This window comes from Poecilia mexicana, unplaced genomic scaffold (assembly GCF_051168715.1).
Source record: "Poecilia mexicana isolate PSO_F unplaced genomic scaffold, ASM5116871v1 scaffold_10, whole genome shotgun sequence".
Classification (NCBI taxonomy): domain Eukaryota; kingdom Metazoa; phylum Chordata; class Actinopteri; order Cyprinodontiformes; family Poeciliidae; genus Poecilia; species Poecilia mexicana.
This window is the reverse complement of record NW_028263379.1, coordinates 19,616,053-19,641,328: the sequence shown is the minus strand read 5'-3', so window position 1 is coordinate 19,641,328 and position 25,276 is coordinate 19,616,053. Positions and strand designations below refer to the sequence as shown.

Below are 25,276 nucleotides of genomic sequence, written 5' to 3'. Positions count from 1 at the left end.
GCTGTGGGTTAATGTCAGGAAAATTAAACCTTCTATTCGACAGAAACGCTCCATCCTCTGTTTTATTCGCAGATACCCTGACAAAGAGGCTCGCTCTGAACTCAACATGCGCTCATAGTGTAATATTCCGTCAGTATTGAACATCTATTACTTTGTCCATTCGGTTATTTCAGTGGTTTTTCAAGATGGCTGCTTTGTGGCGTTTAAGCAAGGAAGGAAATTTTCCAATGCGGCTGCTGCTCCTCAGCGTCTGTGTCGCAGAGATTGCTGTCGGTCAGGTCCGTTATTCAATACCCGAAGAGATGTCGACTGGCTCGGTCGTCGGGAATATTGTCCAGGATCTAGGCTTGGATATTAAACGACTGAAGTCTGGGCGTGCCAGGATTTTTACCGAAGATGGCAGTGAGTACATCGGACTGAATATAGAGAAAGGAACCTTGGTCGTGACTAAAAGGATTGATAGAGAAGAATTGTGCAAGCAGCTGTCCCCCTGCTCTCTGCATTTCCAACTTATTTTAGAAAATCCGATGGAGCTGCAAAGAATAGACGTAGAGATTACCGATGTTAACGATAATTCTCCGTTTTTTTCTAAAAAAGAATACAGTTTCCAGGTTAGCGAATCTGCCTCTTCAGGGTCTCGTTATTTGCTGGAGAGTGCTAAAGATCCAGATGTAGCTCAAAACACCATACAAACATATAAACTCAACCCTACAGACCATTTCAAGTTGAACACTGTGTCTCGGTCTGACGGAACAAAGAATATTGAAATGGTTCTTCACACGTTGCTAGACAGAGAAAAACAAGACGAGCACAAACTGACCCTGACTGCGCTAGATGGGGGTAATCCTCAGAAATCCGGATCTGTTAAAATAAATGTGATTGTCTTGGATGCTAATGACAATGCGCCAGTATTTAGTCAGTCAGTCTACAGAGTCATAGTTCCTGAAAACGCACCTCAAGGCACAGCTATTGTCAGAGTTAGTGCTACTGATAATGATAAGGGGGAAAACCAAGAAGTGACGTATTCCTTTTCACAGCATACTAACACCGTATCATCCCTGTTTAATATTGATCATCAAACTGGAGAAATTACATTAACTGCTGTGTTAGATTATGAAAAAGTTAAGCATTATGAAATCGATGTTGAAGCTACAGACAACGGAGGGTTAACAGACGCCTGTAATGTTCTGATTGAGGTGACTGACATAAATGACAATCCTCCTGTAATAAGCATAATTTCGCTTTCCAACCCCATTCCTGAAGATTCTGAGTTAAATACAGTTATTGCGATGATCAACATAAAAGATTTAGACTCAGGAAAGAATGGCCAAGTTCACTGTTTTATAAACCCAGAACTGCCTTTCAAAATCAAATCATCGACACCTAATTTTTATAGTCTTGTGTCTGCTGATGTTCTGGATCGTGAAACTGATCCAGTTTATAATATAACCATAACAGCAGTGGATAAGGGTTCGCCCTCTTTTTCCGCGAACAAAACAATTAATTTAAAAATATCAGATGTAAACGATAACGCCCCGGTGTTCCCACTGCCTTCTTTCACTGCTTTTGTGTCTGAAAACAATTCCCCAGGTATGAGTCTTCTGTCTGTCAAAGCCAGTGACAAAGATGATGGAAACAACGCGCGCATTTCTTATTTTCTAGAGGACATCCAGCTGAATGGGATGTCGGCTTTAGCTTATTTTTCGGTAAATGCAGAGAGCGGAGAGATTCTGGCAGTGCGCTCCTTTGACTACGAGCAACTTAAAGAGTTCAACATTCGCATCAAAGCGCAGGATGGAGGCTCTCCTCCGCTCAGCAGTAACGTGACTGTGAAAATCCTGATCCAGGACCAGAACGATAATCCTCCTCAGGTTCTGTATCCAGTCCAGACTGGAGGCTCCATGGTGGCTGAAATGGTGCCTCGTTCAGCAGATGTGGGCTACCTGGTGACTAAAGTGGTGGCTGTGGATGTGGACTCTGGACAGAATGCCTGGCTCTCCTATAAACTCCAGAAAGCCGCAGACAGAGCGCTGTTTGAAGTGGGCTTACAGAATGGAGAAATAAGAACTATCCGTCAGGTGACTGATAAAGATGCTGTGAAACAAAGACTGACTGTCATAGTGGAGGACAACGGGCAGCCCTCTCGTTCAGCTACAGTCATTGTTAACGTGGCGGTGGCGGACAGTTTCCCTGAAGTGTTGTCGGAGTTCACTGACTTTCCACACGATAAGGAATACAATGACAACCTGACTTTTTACTTAGTGTTGGCTCTGGCTGTGGTTTCCTTCCTCTTCATCACGTGTTTAGTGGTTATTATATCAGTGAAGATCTACAGATGGAGACAGGAGCGTGTATTTTACAAATCTAGTGGGAATCTCCCAGTGATTCCATATTACCCGCCTCTTTACGCAGACGCAGGGGGTACAGGCAATTTAAAGCAGGATTTTGGCTACGAGGTGTACGGCACTACTGACTCTAGGAGGAGTGACGTCAAAGACTTGAGGCCCTTCGGTGAAAGCACTCTGAGTGTTGACCGCAGCGCTAGCAGGACAATGCCAAGACTTAAAACGGAGTCGGAGAATTTACTGACAGAGGTGAGATCACCGCAGCTTCCCCGACATTATTGGTGCCATGCATCGTTTCTTCTCCAAGGTTTCTTTCTTTGTAGCTAAATCTTAAAAGATTAACTATTTTTAATTGTCAATAAACATGTTCTCCACATCCAAATTTATCTTTTTTAGATTATATAAAATATTTTGTCTGTATACATGCATGCATGTATACAGACAAAATGCATGCATGTATTTTGTGTATTTTATATTTTATATTTTTATACATTTTACGTATGCATTTTTATACATACATACATACATACATACATACATACATACATACATACATACATACATACATACATACATACATACATACATACATACATACATACATACATACATACATACATACATACATACATACATACATACATACATACATACATACATACATACATACATACATACATACATACATACATACATACTTTTATTCAACTGTCTGCATTTTATAAGGTACATCAATCTTTGACAATAGATGCCATTTTAGAACTCTCTTAGCACCAAATCATATTGTTGTTTTGAATTTGTAAAGTAATACTTTTGGTGGTTGAAAGCACCGGACTAAGCTTGATATCACCTGATACTTGTCAATGTTTAGACAAACTTGTACCTTATCTGTGGATTTATTTATAACTAAGTCTTCAATGTATATCAGAAAACCTGACTGAGATGGCATATGCAGTTCTGATAGCTAAAATGTTTTTTTTTTTTTAAATCAACATTTCATTTGTGCCAAAGCTTTATTAAAGGTTGTTTCCACAGAGAGATACCAAACTGTGCTCTGCACTAGATTTTCAGTGACCTACTTCTCTTCATAACACCATCTAATCATGAGCACTCAGTTGTGCATACACAGAGAATTGGAGGAAAGATGATGGAGACTTCTTATAGTATGTTTTCTTTCAACAGAAGAAATTCATTTTGGCCAAAAAAAACATAAAAATGTGACACAATCTTTGTGATCAAACGTTTAAATTGTGGTGGAGAAAACGAGGACACACTCATGACCACAGAGAGACTGACAACAAGGGAGGAAAACTATGATGGTGAGATGTAGAGAGGCAGCGGGGGAGGGGAGGAGGCAGCACAGCCTCAGCAACCCTGTGCAGCAGTGCTAGTGATGCACAGCAGCCATTTTGATCTGGAGCTTGCTTTGTCTGCTGAAATGAGCTGAAAACAGGGATGTCTTACATGTTTCAAAACATATTTGAATGCAGGTGCTTCCCACAGTGTGGAGGATTGAGGCACATAGAGATTTGTCTTGAAAAAGTATGAAAGGTTTTACATGAGATACAGCAAGACAGGGAGCGTGAAACTGCTTATATAACAACAAATAAGAGAAGGTCAGTAATCAGGATAGAGGCAGTTTGAACAAAATGTAGTGCCAAAGGAATTCGCCTGGATTATTTTTAAATTGTTAGAAAAAATAGCAAGGTCATGAGAATACAAAGAGAGGGATTGAATAAAATGCACAGCTTTGCATCTTAATGTAATATTTATTTTTGACTTATTGTTGCAGAATAGTAAGTCAAAGTTATTATTTTTAAAATACTTTAAGTTTTTTCTTTCTTTTTAATAATTCACTAAAGATCGATTAACCCTGACACAGTTTGTTTGAGAATAACCTTCCTGTTATTAAATCGACTCAGAGTTCATTGAGGGTATAAAATAGTCTGCATGGGACAGTTCTGGGTTATGTCATGAATGCATTTTAAGGTATGGATGTAAAAAGTGCATATGACAAGTAAAAGTGAAAATTAATTGTGTTATTTTCACCAGAAAGACTCTATTGTTATTTTTAGATCTCAATACTTTTGTTTCAGGTTTGACCAACCGGTTTAGCCTCTTTTCCCAGGTTTGAAGTTGTGATGGGGGCTTCTTGTTCGTGTTATAATTCCCTTTGATCTCAGTTACCCCATAGGGGTTAATGCTCTCTGAAACATTTTAGCAATCAAGTAAACACTTCAGGCTGTCTGTCAAGCTGCACTAGTTGAATGCCTTATTTTATGGTTATCCTGTAGGAAAACCACCTTTGAAGTTTTAATTACCAGCTATTTTCTGTGCTGCACAACCTCCATGAATCAATTTAGTTAACTTTCCTTTGACTAATCAGATGCAGATGCTCCTGTTTCTCATAGACCCAAGCAGTTCTTTCATAGTCCGGTTCTCCCCAGTAAAGAAGTGTGCTGAGCAGCTGTGCGCCCCTGTTTATGCCGATGGGTCTATTTAGTACTTCCTGCTTTGCTTCTGAGGATGTGGTTAGTGTTGATGCTGTGAGCCATTATTTATGTGTTTACAAGTTAGATCACACATTGTATGCAGAGTACCTTTGAAAAGTATCCACATATTTTAACTTTTTTCTTGTTTTTGTCACTTTGCAAGTACATAAATGAATTACTTCTATTTATTTATTTTGGTAATGGAACAACACAAAGTAGTGTATAGAAGGGAAGTGGAAAGAAAAGGACACATGGTTTCTATTTATCTAAAATCTAACCAATTGAAGTGTAATAACCCCCCCCCCCCGAGTCAGTACTTTTGCATAACTGATTTCAAAGTACTTACATTTACAAGAGTTTAGGAGGTTGTCAGTAGCTTTGAACATCAAAAATCTGAACATTTTTGCCATTCAGTTTTGTAAAGCAGCTTAAACTCAATCACACTGGCTAGAGAGCATCTGTGAACAGCAGTGTCAAAGTCCTCCAGCAGATTCTCAACTGAATTTGGGTCTGGAAAAGGTTCTTCTGTTACATGAAAATGCCTTGGAAGTACATCCTTTCATTTTTAGCTTTGGCTGTATGTTTAGGTTCACTTTAAACCTTTTGCTCAATCTTCAGTCTGTTTTGAATTATAAAATGTTTACTTCTGTGACTGGCCTGTAATTGATTCCACCTTTACAACAGTTCTTACCAACTTCCCTTACCTTCCTAAAGAATACCACCGACACAGCACGGTACCGCCACACCCACGTTTCAGCGAGGGAATTTACATGTAGGCTAAAGAGTCCTCATCTGACCAGAGAATGTTGTTCCACATTTGCTACAGTTCACTAGTGTTCTCTAGCAAACCTCCAAAACCTTTACAGAGTCACTAAATTTATACTACAATTAAAATGCAAAAATGTGCGTCGGAGTAAAATGAGCTGAATATATGCATGCATGTCACACAGATTTTATTTGTAAAAAAAAAAAAAAGTTTAAAACCATGCAACACTTTATTATCATTTTACGATGATATGCTTCTTTGTGTCGTTCCATCAAGTAAAATCTCTGAAAAACACGGACATTTGTGTAACAATATGAAAACTTCAAGAGGTATGGATACTTTTGCAAAATATTGTTCTATAGGGACTTGAGAGTGTGACATCATGCGCTTAGTTGTGATATACCTTTCTTAAATATTGTGAATAAACAGTATTCACATCACAATAGTGTTGCTTGTATTTTGAATACTGGACAGTAAGTGATTCCCTCTTACTGGTTGTAAGTGGAGGCTGTTTTTCTATGTTCACTTTATTGTTTGCTTAGTTGGTATAAACAAAGATGTTCACTTAAACTCTTGGCAAAGAAGTTACAAAGTATGTATTTGAATTTAACCTTCAATCTATCTTAGTAGTATTTCCTCATCTTCTGCTTCTCTCTCTAGTTTTTCTTCTGCTGTGCTGTTTTTCATTTTGGATTTTTCTGCCTCAAACGTATTAATTGTTATGAGTGAATAAGATGACAGTAAGAGGAAAATCTAACTTTGATTAACTTATTTTCTCTGGAACTTATAAATTATGTTTAAAACAGAATTGACTGCTGTTCAAGATCAAAAAGTGTCAAAAACACGATTTTGTTTGAAAGATAACACCACTAATCAGTTGCAACATGTTTAATCATAAGAAGTGCATGTTTTTAATATGCAAAACATTGCCTAGTTTTCAACCTTAATGTATTAGCGTGATTTAGAGTCACCTTAGTGCTCAAATAAAATACTAACTTCATAATATCAAATAAAGTTTGCAAGACACCAGTAAGATAACCTATACACTTGTTTACATTTAATTCTGTTATCATTTTATACCAAGGCAAACAAGTGACTTCACTGGCTGTTTATAAAATTACCATTTAATCAGATGATTTGTTTGAAACACATTAAATTTGAAAGAACTGGATAGCCACTGTTCATCTGCCTGTCTTAGTTTCCAACAGTGCTCCTCTTTCCTCCTGATCTCATTTTCTGCATCCCTCCCCTCCCCCCTCTCCAGCTGCACCACTTTGCTGCAGAGAAAGAAAGGCACACAGAGAAAAAGGGAGAGGAAAATTGTAAATGTAGGATGTTTTTTTTGTGTGTGTCTATAAAAAGATTTGTGGCTTCTGATTGCTTCTTTGTGGTGCTTTGACAAAAAAAAATGGTGTCCTTTGTACTGTTCTTACATCTAATCATGAGATTTGAGCGTGTGCTCTATTTAGATGTTATGTATGTTGTGGTTTAACCGATACATACATATATGTCCCTGTCTGGTGCCATATTTCATCTCCATGTTGTTGTTTTTTATTTTTTTTAAGTTCTGTTTTTTTACCAACCCAGTTGCTTGCAGTGAGAAGGGTAGATTGCAAGCAGGGGAGGTGGGATGTGGTACCATAGCAACAAGCTGACTCACTGGGAAGACTGTACCATTTTCTGTATCTATGGGGGTCAGCAGCAGATGCAGCCCACACTGTATGATAAGTACATGTGCGTACTGAATCTGAGAGGCCAGGAATCACCCCTGTTTTGCTTCAGTGTTCTCAGGCCTTGGGTGTGTGATGATAAAGAGAGCTTTGAGCGGAGGTTATAATGGCTGCTGGTGATATTTTATTTTTCCAATCTTTGTAGGATTTCCTGTTGTCAAGACCTAAAGCTCATAATGTCTAATGACTACAACCCATATATTATTAAATATCTTTGTTTGTCTCAAAGCTGCATAACAGTAACATTTTGGTTTTATTTTTATTTTTGTATTAGATTACAGTAAAGTCTAATTAACACAGATGGTGCTTTTTTTTTTGTCCCAAAAGCTTAGATTTGACATCACAAAAGCAGTCATGGCTGCATCAGCTGTGACAAACAGGAGGATAATAATCTCATTAATATGCCATAGAGTTGTCTCAGGCCATCGCCTTGAGGCCCTCTGCTGTTTTATTAAGGTAGTGATTCTGTGCATTAGTGCAGCATTTTTGATACATTCACAGATTGATCATGTAATATGGTTCTTGTATTCGTTTCACTTTGATAATTGTTACTTTTTTTAATATGGTACCGGTTGATCTTTGTACATATTTGATTTGTCAGGAGGTTGGTGTAAGTTTTTTTAAAAGAAAGAGAGAAAGCTGTTGAAAATATTTCAAAATACTGAGGATACATTTTGATTTATACACTACATGTTCTGCAATGCTTTATACTTTTATTTTATTTTCCTTACTCTTCTAAGCAAATGTATAACTCTTCACTCTTCTGATTCCTGTTTTATTTTTGTTTGTTTATCATTCCTCTCTGTCTCTTTCAACCCCGTTAATCTAACATTTACACACATTTTCTTATGGCTATAAGCTCACATCTAGGCTTTATCACTGCATTTTTACATATATGTAAGTTTTAGTAATTTTTTTGAAAATGCATACCAAACATATTCCATAATTATTTACACACACACACACACACACATATATATATATATATATATATATATATATATATATATATATATATATATATATATGTACTTACTTTAAACCTAAATGTTTCAAGTGTATTTTTAGCACTCATTATTTTCTACACAGCATAAGCACAAATATGTAAAGTAGCATATTTAGTATTCTCTTTAACACCAAACAACTTGCAACTTTATTTGTTATGCTCCTCATGGTAAGTATGATGCTTTCCCTACAGACTGTGTATGCCCACCACCAGTCTAACAGATTTCCTTTTTTTCTGTGTTTTTTTTTTCTTTTTCATGTCCTCCTTTCTCCATGGTGGCTGTCCTGCTTCCTCCCCAACTTGTGTCGAATCCCGACTCACCTAATAAGGTAAGAAATAGTTTCTATCTATATAAGTCACAGTACATCCCACAAAGCACATACAGCTGCAACCAATCAACTTTTCACCTTGCACCAACATGGTTAAAACAGAAACTGTTTCATAGCTGCGCTCAAACAGCCAATATTCACTCTGACAAAAGCCAGTTGTGTGATTTATTCAGAAGGTACACATCCAGTGACATACACAAGTTACATATATGTGACATTGCAAAAGTTTGATTTCACCCCTATCATATTCCATGGATTCAAAGTTTCCAAAGGGATCTTCATCAGTAGTTCTCCAGGCTTTCTTGAAGTCTATTGAAATATATCTTTGCAATTTGGTTACTACTGATGAAGTAACCAAATTCATCAGTAGTAATGATGAATTACTACTGATGTAGTAATTTATCAGTTCAATAATATTGAACTGATTATTGTCAAGGATTTTCTGTGACCAAAGTCACTTCATATTGTGAAGTGTGTGTTTTGAAATTGGAATATATTAACACATTAAAATATCTTGACCAGATAAGTAGTCTATGAGAATTGTGTCTATATAAAACAGGGAAATGATCCAGCAAAGCCCTAACACAGGATCTAAAGAATGTATTGTTTTTAGCTGATTATCATAACTATGTTAAATTATCTTTAGTTGTTCCTAAAGTAGCATGTCATGTGTGCCAGTCTGCTATCTTTTTAGTGTTTTATTACAGTTGAGTTGACTAAAAGAAGCACACTTTGGGAACCAACTGTGTTTTTGTAATAGAACAATAATAATGTGCTAAGACTAGACTGCTAGCTTTGAGAAGTTATGTCGCACATATGTTGTGAGAACACTCAGATTTAGAACATGTTTGGAATAGAGTAATTCATCACATAATTTAGTGGTCTAATAAACAAACTACTGTGACATTTTTCAAGCGCTGGACTGAAAATACATTAAAAACTGGTTCTAGTAGAATACAAATAATTCAAATGGGATTAAAAGCCCTCCAGAATGTCCAGAGAAAAGAATGTTTCAAGACTTCTGTAAAGTACTGTGTCTTAATGAAGTAACTTTCTCATGGCAACTGAAACTGTTATATTTCTCAGGTAGTCACTGACGTACTGTCAACAACACTGATGTAAAATGTATTGTGTGTCTTGCTGCTCTCAGCACAACATAATCTCTACACAGGGTCTCTTAAACTAGTTTCAGTGGAGCCACTACAGGCTTCACAAATGATGACAAACTTCACTTGTCATCATCTGAAGAATATTTGTAATTCATTCTGCAAATCAGACACAGTTAGGTTACCCAGAGATGCACAAGATTTAAGGATGACAAAAAGTTTCAAACTGAGCTGTGTGTTGTAAGACAGCTTTGCTTACTAATGGGCTTATGTGGTTTAAGAAAAGCATTAGCAGTAAAGACTCTGTGGCACTTTGAGTTCAACTGAAGTGCCAGAGATTATGCCCTAAGTGAGGTATATTGTTTAAGTAAAAAGGAAAGTACAATGATAAATATGTTTTCCTTTGCAACAAAAATATAACAAATATAATAACAAGCACACATTGATCAGTGAATATAAAACACTTTGATCTAAAACTGAAACTTAGACTCAGTCATGTTTGAAATAAGGTAAATATGTTTTGTTTTCTTTCTGTGAGTCCAGGTAAGTGTACTTTAAGAAATAGTGTTGCATCATTATGTTGGCTTGCTATGGTTTTGTGGTGGGGTTTTTTTATTTGTTTACCTAGCTTTGACCTAATTATTTACAAATACCTACACCTCAAAGCACAAAGATCAATTAGATACAAGCACATGTTCATCAGCAATAAACATATTATTATAAAAATAAACCACAGTAAAATTTCTAAGTTTTGTCGGTAACACTTTATTTGAAGGGGGGTGAATAAGACTGATATGACACTGTCATAAACACCTGTCATGAACATGAATAAGCCTTCATGAATATTTATGACTGTTGTCCTAAAGCGTCATTCGGTAAATTATGACACTTTTAATACAAAGTTGACATTATTCAAAATGTCTTTGTTATGACAACTTGACATTAACCAAGAAACCATTACTGATGTAAATTTTTTATAAAAGTATTACTGATTGCACTTTAAAAATCAGGTAACTTTATGTTATTAAAGGTAAAGTTTAAACAGTAATGTCATGTTTATGAAAGTGTCATGACAGTCTTATTCACCCCCCTTCAAATAAAGTGTTACCATTTTGTCTAATTTTTATGTTTTGATTATTTAGAGTTCTTTTTAAAAAAAAAAAATTAGTTAACATTTTATTGTGGATTTTATTGTGCAATTTCCAACATTGTCAATACCATGTTGGAAATTGTATTGACAGGAAAATAAAGATAAATTCAGAACCTTAACAAATAATTCCTTGTAGTTTTTTTCTATCTTTTTTTCTAAATCCACTGAGATGACGTTTTCAGGTTTCAGTACAGGGCTGCTGAATTGTACTAGGCATCCAAACTTGTCATGGGAACGCTCAAACATGTTAGTCCATATCAGAACATAAAAATATTACAATGCACAAGCCTGAAAAATATAAGGCTGTATGCTTATTATTCCTTTTTGAGCTCAGAAACTACATTTACAAGCATGTTAATAGCTATTTTTGTTAATTAATATTCTGTATGTGTGTAAGTAAATAAATAAATAAATAAGCTTCCGGTTTTGCCGTCGTCTACTGCAAAAAAAGAAAAGGAAAGAAAGGAAAAGAATAGCAGAGAAAAGAAAAGGAAAAGAAAAAAGAACCTGTGGTAGGCGAGTTGTGTTGTCATTGTTCTGCCTCCCTGCAGAGACAGACTGAGGGCTGTTACGTCTGCAGCATCTTGCAGCTGCATCACTTCGCCGCCTGTGTGGCGCTGTCCGCACAGCCGGTGGTGCTGAAATACTCTCCGGCTCACCCCTCCCTTTCCTCTCACACTCGACTCTCTATGTCTCCGTCTGTGCTGCTCTGCTCTTTCTACACAACAGAACAAACAGCAAAATATTATTCTGATCTTTTTATTAGTATTATTATTATTATTTATTCCGAAATTGAACAATCTGCTTCTTTTGTATTTATTGATTTAGGGCCTTCGCTCCTGGAATATATACTTGTTTTATATAGAACAGATTAAACAGCCTCCATGTCTGTGTGTATGTGTGGGAGAGAAAGAGAGAGACAGAAAAAGAGAGAGATAAAGAGAGCCGCAGTGAGTCCCTTTCTGCATCGTGTGCTCTACCCCTCCCTTTGCATTTGCTCTACAAACCTCCATACGGGTGTTTTACGTCAGTCGCTGTCAGAGATCTTTTTTTCTTTGTTTTTTTTTTTTTTTTTTTTGACTAAGCTGTGCGGAGAGCTGCGAGGACGTCACGGCGTATGCGGGCTGCACTGACTTTGTGTCACCACGGGAAGGCAACAAAGAGCCTTGCCTTCCACAGATGCATGTGCAAGCTTGCAGATGAACAGAATAAAAAGGACAGATTGATTAGTAAAAGCGATGTTGATTAATAATGCAATTGAGCAACTGTACACGTATCACTGTATCTGTGCAGCTACTCTCTTGAAGTTTTAATAATAGTGAAATACATTGTTGTGTGTATATATTCATAATACATAAATATTACAAAAGAGATGTGATACAGAAACTGTTGAATAAATATTTCTTATTCCATCTAAGAAATCAATTAAATACGGGGGGGGATTAATCTGTGAAAATACGTCACATTTGCGTGGACGTGATTGGTGGAAATCCCTCTGCTCTGTGCACCAATGATAGTGAGAGCTGTACAAAGAGATCTACTCTATCTCAGTGAGCAGCGTCAGCTCAGAAGCGCTACCATGTCCTGCACAAGAAGAGACGGATGCAGACTCGAAGCATGAATTTTACTGCTAATTTCCAAGCCTCGTCTGCGTTGGATTACAAACGGTATCTTCAGTTCAGAGGCTGGGACTGGGGTTGAAACGATATGGAGTGTACGGGACGTGGAATAATGTGGAACAAATTGTCAACATGGCAGGTGCTTTTGTGGTGGCATAATTTCTTTATCTTGTGGAGTACAATAGACGCACAGACTCGCTACAGCATTCCAGAGGAGCTGAAACAGGGATCCGTGGTGGGAAATATAGCCAGAGATTTGGGTTTGCTTGTACCTGAACTGTTTCGGCGCAAAATGCGGATAACCTCGGAGGCTGGTAAGCAGTATTTTAATGTAGACTTGGGAAAGGGAGAGCTGCTGGTGACCGACAGAATAGACAGGGAGGAACTGTGTGGACAAAGACCGTCCTGTTTGCTGCCTTTGGAACTGGTTATAGATAACCCGCTGCAGGTGCACAGGGTTGAAATTGAAATACAGGATACGAACGACCATTCCCCTAGTTTTCTTACTAAAGAGAAAGTGGTGAAAATCGCAGAGTTAGTAAATCCAGGTGCGCGGTTTCCATTAGAGAGTGCCACTGATCCTGACGTCGGTGCTAATTCTGTGCGCACATATCTCATTAGCAAAAATGAGCATTTTAAATTGACAGTTAAAAATCTTAAAGATGGGAGGAAAATTCCTGAACTGGTGCTTGAAAAAGCTCTTGATCGAGAGACGCAGGCTGTACACAACCTCATTCTCACAGCTGTGGATGGAGGAGATCCGGTGCGTTCAGGGACATCAGAAATAAAAGTTATAGTGCTCGATATCAATGATAATGCGCCGCAATTTGAAAAACAAGTATATGAAGCTAATGTCAGCGAAAGGTCTGCGATTGGAACCGAAATCCTGCAGGTTAAAGCTTCAGATGCAGATGAAGGACTGAATGGACAAATAGAATATGTGTTTGCGGAGCAAACTTCAGATATAATTTTATCCTTATTTGACATCAACCCGTCCACTGGGCTTATTACTGTCAAAGGGGTTTTAGACCATGAGTCAGATTCTTTACACAGATTCGATATAACTGCAAAAGACAAAGGAAATCCGGAAATGGACGGGCATTGTGGAGTGGAAATCAAAATAAATGACGTCAATGACAATAATCCAGAAATAGTTGTTACCTCTTTAACAACACCCGTACCCGAAGACTCTGCAGTTGGAACAGTCATTGCAATCATAAGCACAAGAGACGCAGACTCAGGTGACAATGGGAAAGTTACATTAACTTTGTCACCCAAATCACAGTTTAAATTAAACCCATCGATCTCAAAACATTTTTCACTAGTAACAAATGGCCCACTAGACCGTGAAACAAACAGCCAGTATAGTGTTAAGATAACCGCTTCTGATTCTGGAAAACCGCCATTAACAAGTGAAAAAACAATAATAGTTCAAATTTTAGATGTAAATGACAATCCACCTGTTTTCTCTCAAAGTTCGTATGCAGTTTATGTTAAAGAAAACAATGCTCCAGGGTTAATGCTGTGCTCGGTAGCAGCATCTGATCTGGATTCTGGTGAAAACGCAAAGATCTCTTACTCCATACTGGACTCTAAAGTGCAGGACGTCTCTGTCTCGTCTTATGTTTACATTAACTCAGATAACGGGAGCATCTACAGCATGCACTCGTTTGACTACGAGAAGCTGAAAGTGTTTCAGATTCAGGTTCAGGCAAAGGACCAGGGCTCTCCCTCTCTCAGCAGCAACGCCACTGTCCATGTTTTCATCCTGGACCAGAACGATAATACCCCCGCTGTTATTTACCCCTCCTCCGCTGCCCTGGGCTCCCTCTCCCATCAGAGGATGCCCCGCTCCGCTAAAGCGGGTCACCTGGTTACCAAGGTAACAGCCGTGGATGCTGATTCGGGCCATAATGCCTGGATCTCGTATAGACTGGCGGAGGCCACAGACGCCTCTCTGTTCACCGTCAATCAGTACACAGGAGAGGTGAGGACTAAACGCGCTGTGTACGAGCAGGACGATTCCTCTCAGAGGCTGCTGATAGAGATCAAGGACGACGGGCAACCGGTTCAGTCCGCCACCGCCACGGTGTCCATCTTGCTGGAGGACGGTCTCCATGAACCTATTTTAGACCTCCGACACAAAATGTCCGAGCCCAGCAAGAAAACCGGCAGAATCACCCTTTATTTGATTCTGTCTCTGGCCTCAGTGTCCGTGCTGTCTCTGGTGACTTTTCTCATCCTGGCGGTGAAATGCATCAGGGGCAGCAGAAGCAGCGGGAGCTGCTGCATGAGAAGGAGCGACTGTGATGATTACAAGAACCCCAACAGAAACCTGCAGATTCAGCTCAACACTGATGGACCTATAAAATACGTGGAGGTCCTGGGAGGAGACATGATGTCTCAGAGTCAGTCGTTCAGGTCCTGCATGTCTCCGATGTCAGAGTACAGTGATTTCACATTGATCAAACCCAGCAGCACCACAGACTTTAAAGAAGTCATCAGTGTTCTGGACGCGTCTTTACCCGACAGCACCTGGACCTTTGAGAGCCAGCAGGTGAGCGAATTCAACGTTGGCCAGGGTGTGTCAAAAAATATGAAATGTTTGAATGTTTTATCAACTGTTAATCGTTCTATGATAGTCAAAACTGAAAAGCGTTTGCTTTAATGAGACACATGCATAAAAATACCGTGTCTGTAGAGATTATGTGGTCTATTATTATTCATTGTATTGAAATTAAGTGTTCCCTATATTTCTCAGCTTCTTCTTTTTAGTTCTTTCTTTCTATCTGTCTTTTTTCTTTGTTTCCTCTAGTTATTTTATTTTCATTCATTGAGGTCTGACAAGTCATATATTTACCACATTAGTAAAAAAAAAAAACAAAAAAAAAAACATGAGCATTATAGTCTCGACGCCGCGGCGCAGTAGTGTGGATTAGATACCTTCCTATTGGATCATAGGTTTCGAGGCGCTGAACCAATAGGATTCATAACTCTACAAAGCAATCTAGTCCCTCCCCCCTTCCAGCTTCTGTGGTCCTACACTCACAATGCAGAGTGCCAGAGGAGAGAAGGGGACGAGATTTATTTTTGCAACATGAAGATTTTATGTTTGGGCTTAAATTCATACACATTAACTTGTAATAAAATATCAGTAGAGAATGATAGGTGAGATGATTGATCTAGCATTGCTTCTGAACACAACATCGACTGGAATGGATATGTTATAGCGGACCAAGGATGACAAAGAGAAATGGATACCGAGACTGGAGATGGCTGGTGCTTTGGTGGCAGTATTTCTTTATCTTGTGGAGTACAGCAGACGGACAGACTCGTTACAATATCCAGGAGGAGCTGAAACGGGGTTCTGTGGTCGGAAATCTTGCAAAAGATCTGGGTCTGTCGTTAGCTGAGATTTTTGATCGCAAACTAACCGTCGCCTCCGAGGCTGGTAAGCAATATTTTACCGTAGATGCTGGGAAGGGTGAGCTGGTAGTGAATGACAGAATAGACAGAGAGGCTTTATGTGGACAGAGCGCCAGCTGTGTGTTGCCTCTGCAGGTCGTCATTGAAGACCCACTGCAGCTGTTTCGAGTAGAAATTCAAATTCAAGATATCAATGATAATTCCCCCAGATTCCCGTCAAGTGACGTGTTATTGGACATTTCGGAATCCACAGTTATCGGAGCTCATTTTCCGCTAGAAAGTGCCGTAGATTTAGACGTTGGCATTAATTCACTGAAGTCATATACTCTGAGTAAAGACGAGTGCTTTAGTATAAGACTTAAGGAGGTCGCTGGAGGAAGAAAAGTCCCTGAATTAATTCTGTCAAAACTGATAGACAGAGAGAAAAAAGCTGTTCACAAGCTTCTTTTGACAGCTCTAGACGGAGGTAACCCGGTAAGATCAGGGACTGCGCAGATAACCATTAAAGTCCTTGACATAAACGATAATATTCCTGCTTTTGAAAAAACCTTGTATAAAGTATCCGTTGCAGAAAATGCCGCGGAGGGTGCATTAATAGTACAGACAAAAGCAACAGACTCCGATGAGAATCAAAATGGAGAGATAGAATATTCATTTGGCGCTCACACATCAGAAATTGTGCTCTCTGTTTTTTCCATCGATCCCACATCAGGAAAAATATTCCTTAAAGGAAAACTAGATTTTGAAAATGATGCAAATTATGAATTGGACATCAGCGCAAAAGATAAAGGGAGCCCAAGAATGGAGGGACATTGTATTGTTCATGTTGAAGTTTTAGATGTCAATGATAATGCTCCAGAAATAATACTGACTTCTCGACCAAAGCCTGTGAGCGAAGACTCGCCTAATGGCACTGTAGTCGCTCTGATCAGCGCTCGGGACCATGACTCCGGTGATAACGGAAAAGTACAATTACAGCTCCCTAAAAACAGCAACTTTGCGCTGAAACCCTCGTTTTCACAAAACTACGCACTAGTTACAAATGGTGTTTTAGATCGAGAAAAAGATTCTGAATATAGTATTGAGATAACAGCCACAGATATGGGCTCTAATCCACTGTCCAGCAAGAAAACAGTTCATGTCAGCGTCACTGATGTAAATGACAACCCACCTATTTTTAATCAGCCCTCCTATAATGTGTATGTAAAAGAGAATAGATTACCAGGATCTATACTTTATTCAGTATCAGCGTCTGATCAGGATTCTGGTGAAAACGCAAAGATCTCTTACTCCATACTGGACTCAAAAGTGCAGGACGTCTCTGTCTCGTCTTATGTTTACATTAACTCAGATAACGGGAGCATCTACAGCATGCACTCGTTTGACTACGAGAAGCTGAAAGTGTTTCAGATTCAGGTTCAGGCAAAGGACCAGGGCTCTCCCTCTCTCAGCAGCAACGCCACTGTCCATGTTTTCATCCTGGACCAGAACGATAATACCCCCGCTGTTATTTACCCCTCCTCCGCTGCCCTCGGCTCCCTCTCTCATCAGAGGATGCCCCGCTCCGCTAAAGCGGGTCACCTGGTTACCAAGGTAACAGCCGTGGACGCCGACTCGGGCCATAATGCCTGGATCTCGTACAGACTGGCGGAGGCCACAGACGCCTCTCTGTTCACCGTCAATCAGTACACAGGAGAGGTGAGGACTAAACGCGCTGTGTACGAGCAGGACGACTCCTCTCAGAGGCTGCTGATAGAGATCAAGGACGACGGGCAACCGGTTCAGTCCGCCACCGCCACGGTGTCCATCTTACTGGAGGACGGTCTCCATGAACCCATTTTAGACCTCCGACACAAAATGTCCGAGCCCAGCAAGAAAACTGGCAGAATCACCCTTTATTTGATTCTGTCTCTGGCCTCAGTGTCCGTGCTGTCTCTGGTGACTTTTCTCATCCTGGCGGTGAAATGCATCAGGGGCAGCAGAAGCAGCGGGAGCTGCTGCATGAGAAGGAGCGACTGCGATGATTACAAGAACCCCAACAGAAACCTGCAGATTCAGCTCAACACTGATGGACCTATAAAATACGTGGAGGTCCTGGGAGGAGACATGATGTCTCAGAGTCAGTCGTTCAGGTCCTGCATGTCTCCGATGTCAGAGTACAGTGATTTCACATTGATCAAACCCAGCAGCACCACAGACTTTAAAGAAGTCATCAGTGTTCTGGACGCGTCTTTACCCGACAGCACCTGGACCTTTGAGAGCCAGCAGGTGAGCACAGCATGACGTTAAAGGTAACTTAGGTTCACAAATACATACACAAAAACGTCAAACATATCTCTAGTCCTGTTTGGAAATTCAGAAAGGACATGTCAGTTTATTCCAACATATTTGACAATTGAAATCATAAATGTTGAAGCTAACTTAATATTGTTGTTAACCATGATTCTTTTCGGTGTGCCATCTGCTGACATAATTTATTTTTCACAATGACTGCAAGAAAATTTGGAAAATAGTGAGGGCTACTTCATATTTCAGCACCATGGTGTGGACAGCGACACCCTGGAGGACATATTGTTGAAAAAACCCTTTTTAGGAGTGTGTCTGTTTGTCTGTCTTCCTGTCTATCTGCGCCTTAACCAATGATACAATAATACACCATATTACTAATATTTGTTCATAAGAGATGCCGTGACCACTTTCATCATTGAAATTAATGTATTTACTCCAAACTGACAGTATAATGTGATTTTCTCTAACACAATATTTGACGCTACTTTGTGTGTGTGATTCATTTATCGATTTAATGCTGGTTCAGCTCTGTTTGGTTTAAATGAAGCAGTCCAGTTGGAAGCTCAGTTAGGCACTGCATGCTGTCACTTTAAGAGCGTTGATCTGCCAGCTTCTCATTGGATGTTGGAGAGGGATTTCATGGACCAATAAGATTTTGAACTGTACAAAGCAATCCACTCCCTTCCCCCATACAGATAGCGCTGTAACAGAGTGAACTGAGCCCAACAAGAGAGAAATAAGCAGCTATTTCATTCAGCTAAACATGAGATTCATCTTAAAGGCACGATCAGAAGGTGTATTGTTTTGCAAAGGGAGACATATTTTCTTCAAACATTGGGGCAGTGTTTCTGTAAACCGGACTCTGATGGAAATTTACGCCATATAGCAGATCAAGGATGACAAAGAGAAAAGGAAATCGGGGCTGGAGATGGCTGGCTCTTTGGTGGCATCATTTTTCCCTTTTTTGGAGTACAATAGATGCACAGAGTCGTTACAGCATCCCGGAGGAACTAAAACAGGGATCGGTGGTTGGAAATCTTGCCAGAGATCTGGGGTTGGGATTATCGGACATTTTTGACCGAAAGATGCGCCTTGCCTCGGACGCTGGTGAGCAGTATTTCAGCGTGGATGTGGGGAAGGGCGAGCTGATCGTGAAAGACAGAATAGACAGAGAGGCTTTATGTGGACAAAGCGCCAGCTGCGTTCTACCCCTGCAGATAGTTGTTGAAAATCCTTTGCAGTCTCATCGGATTGAAGTTGAAATAACAGACATTAATGACAATTCTCCAAGTTTTCCTACGCAGGAAATCAACCTTAAAATACCCGAATCCGTACTTGTCGGGAAACGCTTTCCTTTAGAAAGCGCTGAGGACTCTGATGTTGGAAGTAATTCTTTAAAATCATACTCCCTGAGCAAAAATGATTATTTTTCTTTAAAGTTTAAACAAACAAAAAATGGACAAGCTGTCCCGGAATTGATGTTAGAGAAACCATTAGACAGAGAAAAGAATGCTTTACATGGGTTGTTACTGTCGGCATTAGATGGAGGAAATCCTGCAAGATCAGGAACCTGTAAAATTTCAATTACAGTTCTTGACAATAACGATAATTTTCCAGTTTTTAGCGAAAATGAGTACAAGATTTCTTTAAAGGAGAACAGCACTAAAGGGACCTTTGTTATCAAACTGACAGCCACTGATGCTGATGATGGTCTTAATGGTGAAGTGACATATTTATTTGGGTCTCGTACTCCAGAGTCTGTCCTGTCGACATTTGAAATCAACGATGAAAGCGGGGAAATGTTATTAAAAGGTCCTCTAGATTATGAGATAAGCAAATCGTACCTTATCGATATAACTGCTAAAGACAAAGGAACTCCTGAAATGGAGGGACACTGTCGTGTCCAAGTTGATATCGAGGATATAAATGATAATGCTCCAGAGATTGTGCTCACTTCAAAACCCAGTCCCGTACGCGAGGACGCTCCCCGTGGAACAGTGGTCGCTTTGATAAGCGCACGAGACAGTGACTCGGGTGATAACGGAAAAGTGGTGTTACATCTTTCAAAAACTTTTCCTTTCATCCTAAAACCTTCGTTTTCTAATAACTATGAACTGCTCACCAACGGTCCTCTAGACCGTGAGAAAATTTCACAGTTTGATATCGAATTAAAAGCTTTTGATTCAGGTAATCCTCGTCTATCCAGTAGTACAATTATAGCTGTCAGCATCACTGATGTGAATGACAACCCACCTGTTTTTACCCAGTCCTTTTATAATGTGTATCTGAAAGAGAACGGAGTCCCAGGATCTATACTTTACTCAGTAACAGCATCTGATCTGGATTCTGGTGAAAACGCAAAGATCTCTTACTCCATACTGGACTCTAAAGTGCAGGACGTCTCTGTCTCGTCTTATGTTTACATTAACTCAGATAACGGGAGCATCTACAGCATGCACTCGTTTGACTACGAGAAGCTGAAAGTGTTTCAGATTCAGGTTCAGGCAAAGGACCAGGGCTCTCCATCTCTCAGCAGCAACGCCACTGTCCATGTTTTCATCCTGGACCAGAACGATAATACCCCCGCTGTTATTTACCCCTCCTCCGCTGCCCTGGGCTCCCTCTCTCATCAGAGGATGCCCCGCTCCGCTAAAGCGGGTCACCTGGTTACCAAGGTAACAGCCGTGGACGCTGATTCGGGCCATAATGCCTGGGTCTCTTATAGACTGGCGGAGGCCACAGACGCCTCTCTGTTCACCGTCAATCAGTACACAGGAGAGGTGAGGACTAAACGCGCTGTGTACGAACAGGACGACTCCTCTCAGAGGCTGCTGATAGAGATCAAGGACGACGGGCAACCGGTTCAGTCCGCCACCGCCACGGTGTCCATCCTACTGGAGGACGGTCTCCACGAACCCATTTTAGACCTCCGACACAAAATGTCCGAGCCCAGCAAGAAAACCGGCAGAATCACCCTTTATTTGATTCTGTCTCTGGCCTCAGTGTCCGTGCTGTCTCTGGTGACTTTTCTCATCCTGGCGGTGAAATGCATCAGGGGCAGCAGAAGCAGCGGGAGCTGCTGCATGAGAAGGAGCGACTGTGATGATTACAAGAACCCCAACAGAAACCTGCAGATTCAGCTCAACACTGATGGACCTATAAAATACGTGGAGGTCCTGGGAGGAGACATGATGTCTCAGAGTCAGTCGTTCAGGTCCTGCATGTCTCCGATGTCAGAGTACAGTGATTTCACATTGATCAAACCCAGCAGCACCACAGACTTTAAAGAAGTCATCAGTGTTCTGGACGCGTCTTTACCCGACAGCACCTGGACCTTTGAGAGCCAGCAGGTGAGCTCAAAGATAACAAAAATACACGATCATTTCATATTCAATATTGTTTTAGTGCTGTTTTTTTGCTGTTTGACTCATATAAATTTGTTTTTAAAAAATATGAATGAAGAAATATACTCTTTACTTTTTCGCTTTTAATTATGAGTTTGAACAAAAATGATGACGTAACAATGCAGGTTATTGTGTTTTTTTAGCTAGCAGTGTTTGTCTTAATTTCATTATTTTTTTATTTTATTTTATAATGATAATGCAGCTATTCATCGCATGTAACATCTTTTCTTTCCGTGCGTGAAATTTCGCTGGATGACTGGTTAAAACAGAAACACAATGGAAGTATCTGAAAACAATGTTTTACAAAGTTTCTTAGAAAAGATCTTTATGTGCTGAAAAATAAAAAAAAATTAATTGCTGTATTTTCTGCCACTTAAAAATATATCCAATGAATTATAATGTGTGGTTTGAAATAAACCACAGGATTTGACGACAAAGTAAAAATAAAAACCTTAAAAAAAAATTTCTTTTAACTTTATTTCATTTTTCGCATGGTTTATTTGTGTTACTCGGGCATCTTATAATTTTAAATTGCTTTTTTCTGTTTATTCGCGGCTCTTCTATTCTTATTGGGTGTCGTTGTAAATGCACTGTGCCAATAGCATCACGTTTTGTACAAAGAGATCTACTCCCTCCCCCATCCATCCTCAGCACTGGAGCCAGTGTTCTACTCTGAGTATGAACGTAGACGAGCTTGCACTTCAACAGCAAAACTGAAAAAGTAATCTTTACTTTGCATGTTAGGATGGGTTTATTACTTGGATTTCCCTGGAGTTTGCCTGTGTCGCCATTAACGGATTTCAGCGTCTGACCGTTCATTTTATAAGATAACGATGGGAATTAACGTGCTTTAACGGAGCGAGGATGACAAAGAGAATGGGACACCGGGAGTGGAGATGGCAGGCGCTTTGGTGGCATAATTTTTTGCTATTGTGGAATATAATACACGGACAGACTCGTTACAACATCCCAGAGGAGCTGGAACGAGGCTCTCTGGTTGGTAATATTGCCAAAGATCTCGGCTTGGGATTATCAGACATTTTTGAGCGTAAACTGCGGGTCGCTTCTGAGGCTGGTAAGCAGTATTTCAGCGTGGATGCGGGGAAGGGCGAGCTGGTGGTGAATGACAGAATAGACAGAGAGGCTCTGTGTGGACAAAGCGCCACCTGTGTGTTACCTCTGCAGGTTGTGGTAGAAAACCCCCTGCAGCTGCACAGGATAGAAGTGGAAATAAGAGACGTAAATGACAATGCTCCTACTTTTCTCAAAAGTGATCATGTAATCGAAATTGCTGAGTCCTCCGTTGTCGGTGTTCATTTTCCCCTGGAGATGGCGGAGGACCCGGATGTTGGGAATAACGGATTAAAAACATACACGCTAAGCAAAGATGAATGTTTTTCGATAAAAGTTAAGGAAATTGAAAATGGAAAAAAAATTCCAGAGTTAGTATTAAATAAATCATTAGACCGTGAGAAAAGGGCGACGCATAGCTTAGTTCTTACCGCTATGGACGGAGGGAATCCAGTTAAGACCGGGATTTCAAAGATAACCATACATGTACTTGATAATAATGACAATGTTCCACAGTTTGAACAAAGTTTTTATAAGATTGCTGTTCAAGAAAACAGTGCAAACGGTTCATTTGTTATTTCTACCAAAGCAACAGACATAGATGAGGATCTAAACGGAGAAATTGAATACTCTTTTGGCGTACACACACCCCCATCAGTTCTGTCCTTATTTCATATAGATGCTGAAACTGGAGACATATATTTGAAACAGTCATTAGACTTTGAAGCTAAGGCATCATATCGAATAGATATTAGTGCCAAAGACAAAGGTTTGCCTAAGATGGAAGGACACTGCACTGTGCAGGTGGATGTATTAGACGTAAACGATAACGCTCCAGACATTCTTCTCACTTCCAAATCCACATCAGTGCCAGAAGACTCGAACAGCGGCACAGTGGTGGCTTTACTCAGCGTACGTGATCTTGATTCGGGTGATAACAGTAAAGTTAAACTACAGATCCCAAAAGGTTCACCTTTTAGTCTAAAACCTTCTTTTTCTAATAATTACGCAATGATAACAAACGGCCCTTTAGACAGAGAGACGGTCTCAGAGTTTAACATCGAAATAACAGCTACGGATGCAGGATCTCCGGCTCTCTCCAGCACCAGGATTATCCCAGTTAGAATCACAGATATAAATGACAATCCACCTCTTTTCAGTCAGCCGTCATATAACGTATATCTAAAAGAAAATATGGCTCCAGGTACGATACTTTATTCAGTATCAGCATCTGATCTGGATTCTGGTGAAAACGCAAAGATCTCTTACTCCATACTGGACTCTAAAGTGCAGGACGTCTCTGTCTCGTCTTATGTTTACATTAACTCAGATAACGGGAGCATCTACAGCATGCACTCGTTTGACTACGAGAAGCTGAAAGTGTTTCAGATTCAGGTTCAGGCAAAGGACCAGGGCTCTCCATCTCTCAGCAGCAACGCCACTGTCCATGTTTTCATCCTGGACCAGAACGATAATACCCCTGCTGTTATTTACCCCTCCTCCGCTGCCCTGGGCTCCCTCTCTCATCAGAGGATGCCCCGCTCCGCTAAAGCGGGTCACCTGGTTACTAAGGTAACGGCCGTGGACGCTGACTCGGGCCATAATGCCTGGGTCTCCTATAGACTGGCGGAGGCCACAGACGCCTCTCTGTTCACCGTCAATCAGTACACAGGAGAGGTGAGGACTAAACGCGCTGTGTACGAGCAGGACGACTCCTCTCAGAGGCTGCTGATAGAGATCAAGGACGACGGGCAACCGGTTCAGTCCGCCACCGCCACGGTGTCCATCTTACTGGAGGACGGTCTCCATGAACCCATTTTAGACCTCCGACACAAAATGTCCGAGCCCAGCAAGAAAACCGGCAGAATCACCCTTTATTTGATTCTGTCTCTGGCCTCAGTGTCCGTGCTGTCTTTGGTGACTTTTCTCATCCTGGCGGTGAAATGCATCAGGGGCAGCAGAAGCAGCGGGAGCTGCTGCATGAGAAGGAGCGACTGTGATGATTACAAGAACCCCAACAGAAACCTGCAGATTCAGCTCAACACTGATGGACCTATAAAATACGTGGAGGTCCTGGGAGGAGACATGATGTCTCAGAGTCAGTCGTTCAGGTCCTGCATGTCTCCGATGTCAGAGTACAGTGATTTCACATTGATCAAACCCAGCAGCACCACAGACTTTAAAGAAGTCATCAGTGTTCTGGACGCGTCTTTACCTGACAGCACCTGGACCTTTGAGAGCCAGCAGGTGAGCTCAAAGCATTGCATTATCACATTAGTTGAATAATTCAGTGAAAGAAATGAATGGCAGGCATCTTGGTTGCTAGTTTTTGTTGCCAGTTGTGTATGCTTCTATGTACTTTTTTGCAGTATGATGTGGAAGACCGTTCTCAGTTCTCAGCTTTGTTAGTTATTAAAAACAGATTTTGTCAAACAGGATAATATGTCAGTCTAAAAATTTCGCAAATATTTTATTCGTGAAATAAAATATTTTTTGGCAGCAAAATATTTTGATGCTTGTTAAAATCTTTATTATATGATTAA

General features: G+C 40.3%; 3 protein-coding genes and 3 pseudogenes across 4 annotated transcripts in view; all 6 read left to right on the top strand.

Moving 5' to 3' along the window:
* LOC106924627 (protocadherin gamma-C5-like) overlaps positions 1–25,276 on the top strand; it is a 128,120-nt gene that overhangs the window by 69,176 nt on the left and 33,668 nt on the right. The window lies entirely within an intron of this gene.
* On the top strand, positions 186–2,690 carry LOC148157049 (protocadherin beta-15-like). Its single transcript, XM_088009553.1, has one exon. The coding sequence runs from the start codon at positions 186–188 to the stop codon at positions 2,670–2,672; it is 2,487 nt and encodes an 828-aa protein (XP_087865679.1). The 3' UTR covers positions 2,673–2,690.
* On the top strand, positions 10,545–15,436 carry LOC106924628 (protocadherin gamma-C5 pseudogene; annotated as a pseudogene).
* Positions 15,563–18,583, top strand: LOC148157048 (protocadherin gamma-C5-like). The gene has a single exon (XM_088009565.1). It carries the CDS (start codon positions 15,784–15,786, stop codon positions 18,250–18,252), a length of 2,469 nt encoding a protein of 822 aa, XP_087865691.1. The 5' UTR covers positions 15,563–15,783; the 3' UTR covers positions 18,253–18,583.
* On the top strand, positions 18,674–21,768 carry LOC106924630 (protocadherin gamma-C5 pseudogene; annotated as a pseudogene).
* Positions 21,856–25,019, top strand: LOC148157047 (protocadherin gamma-C5 pseudogene; annotated as a pseudogene).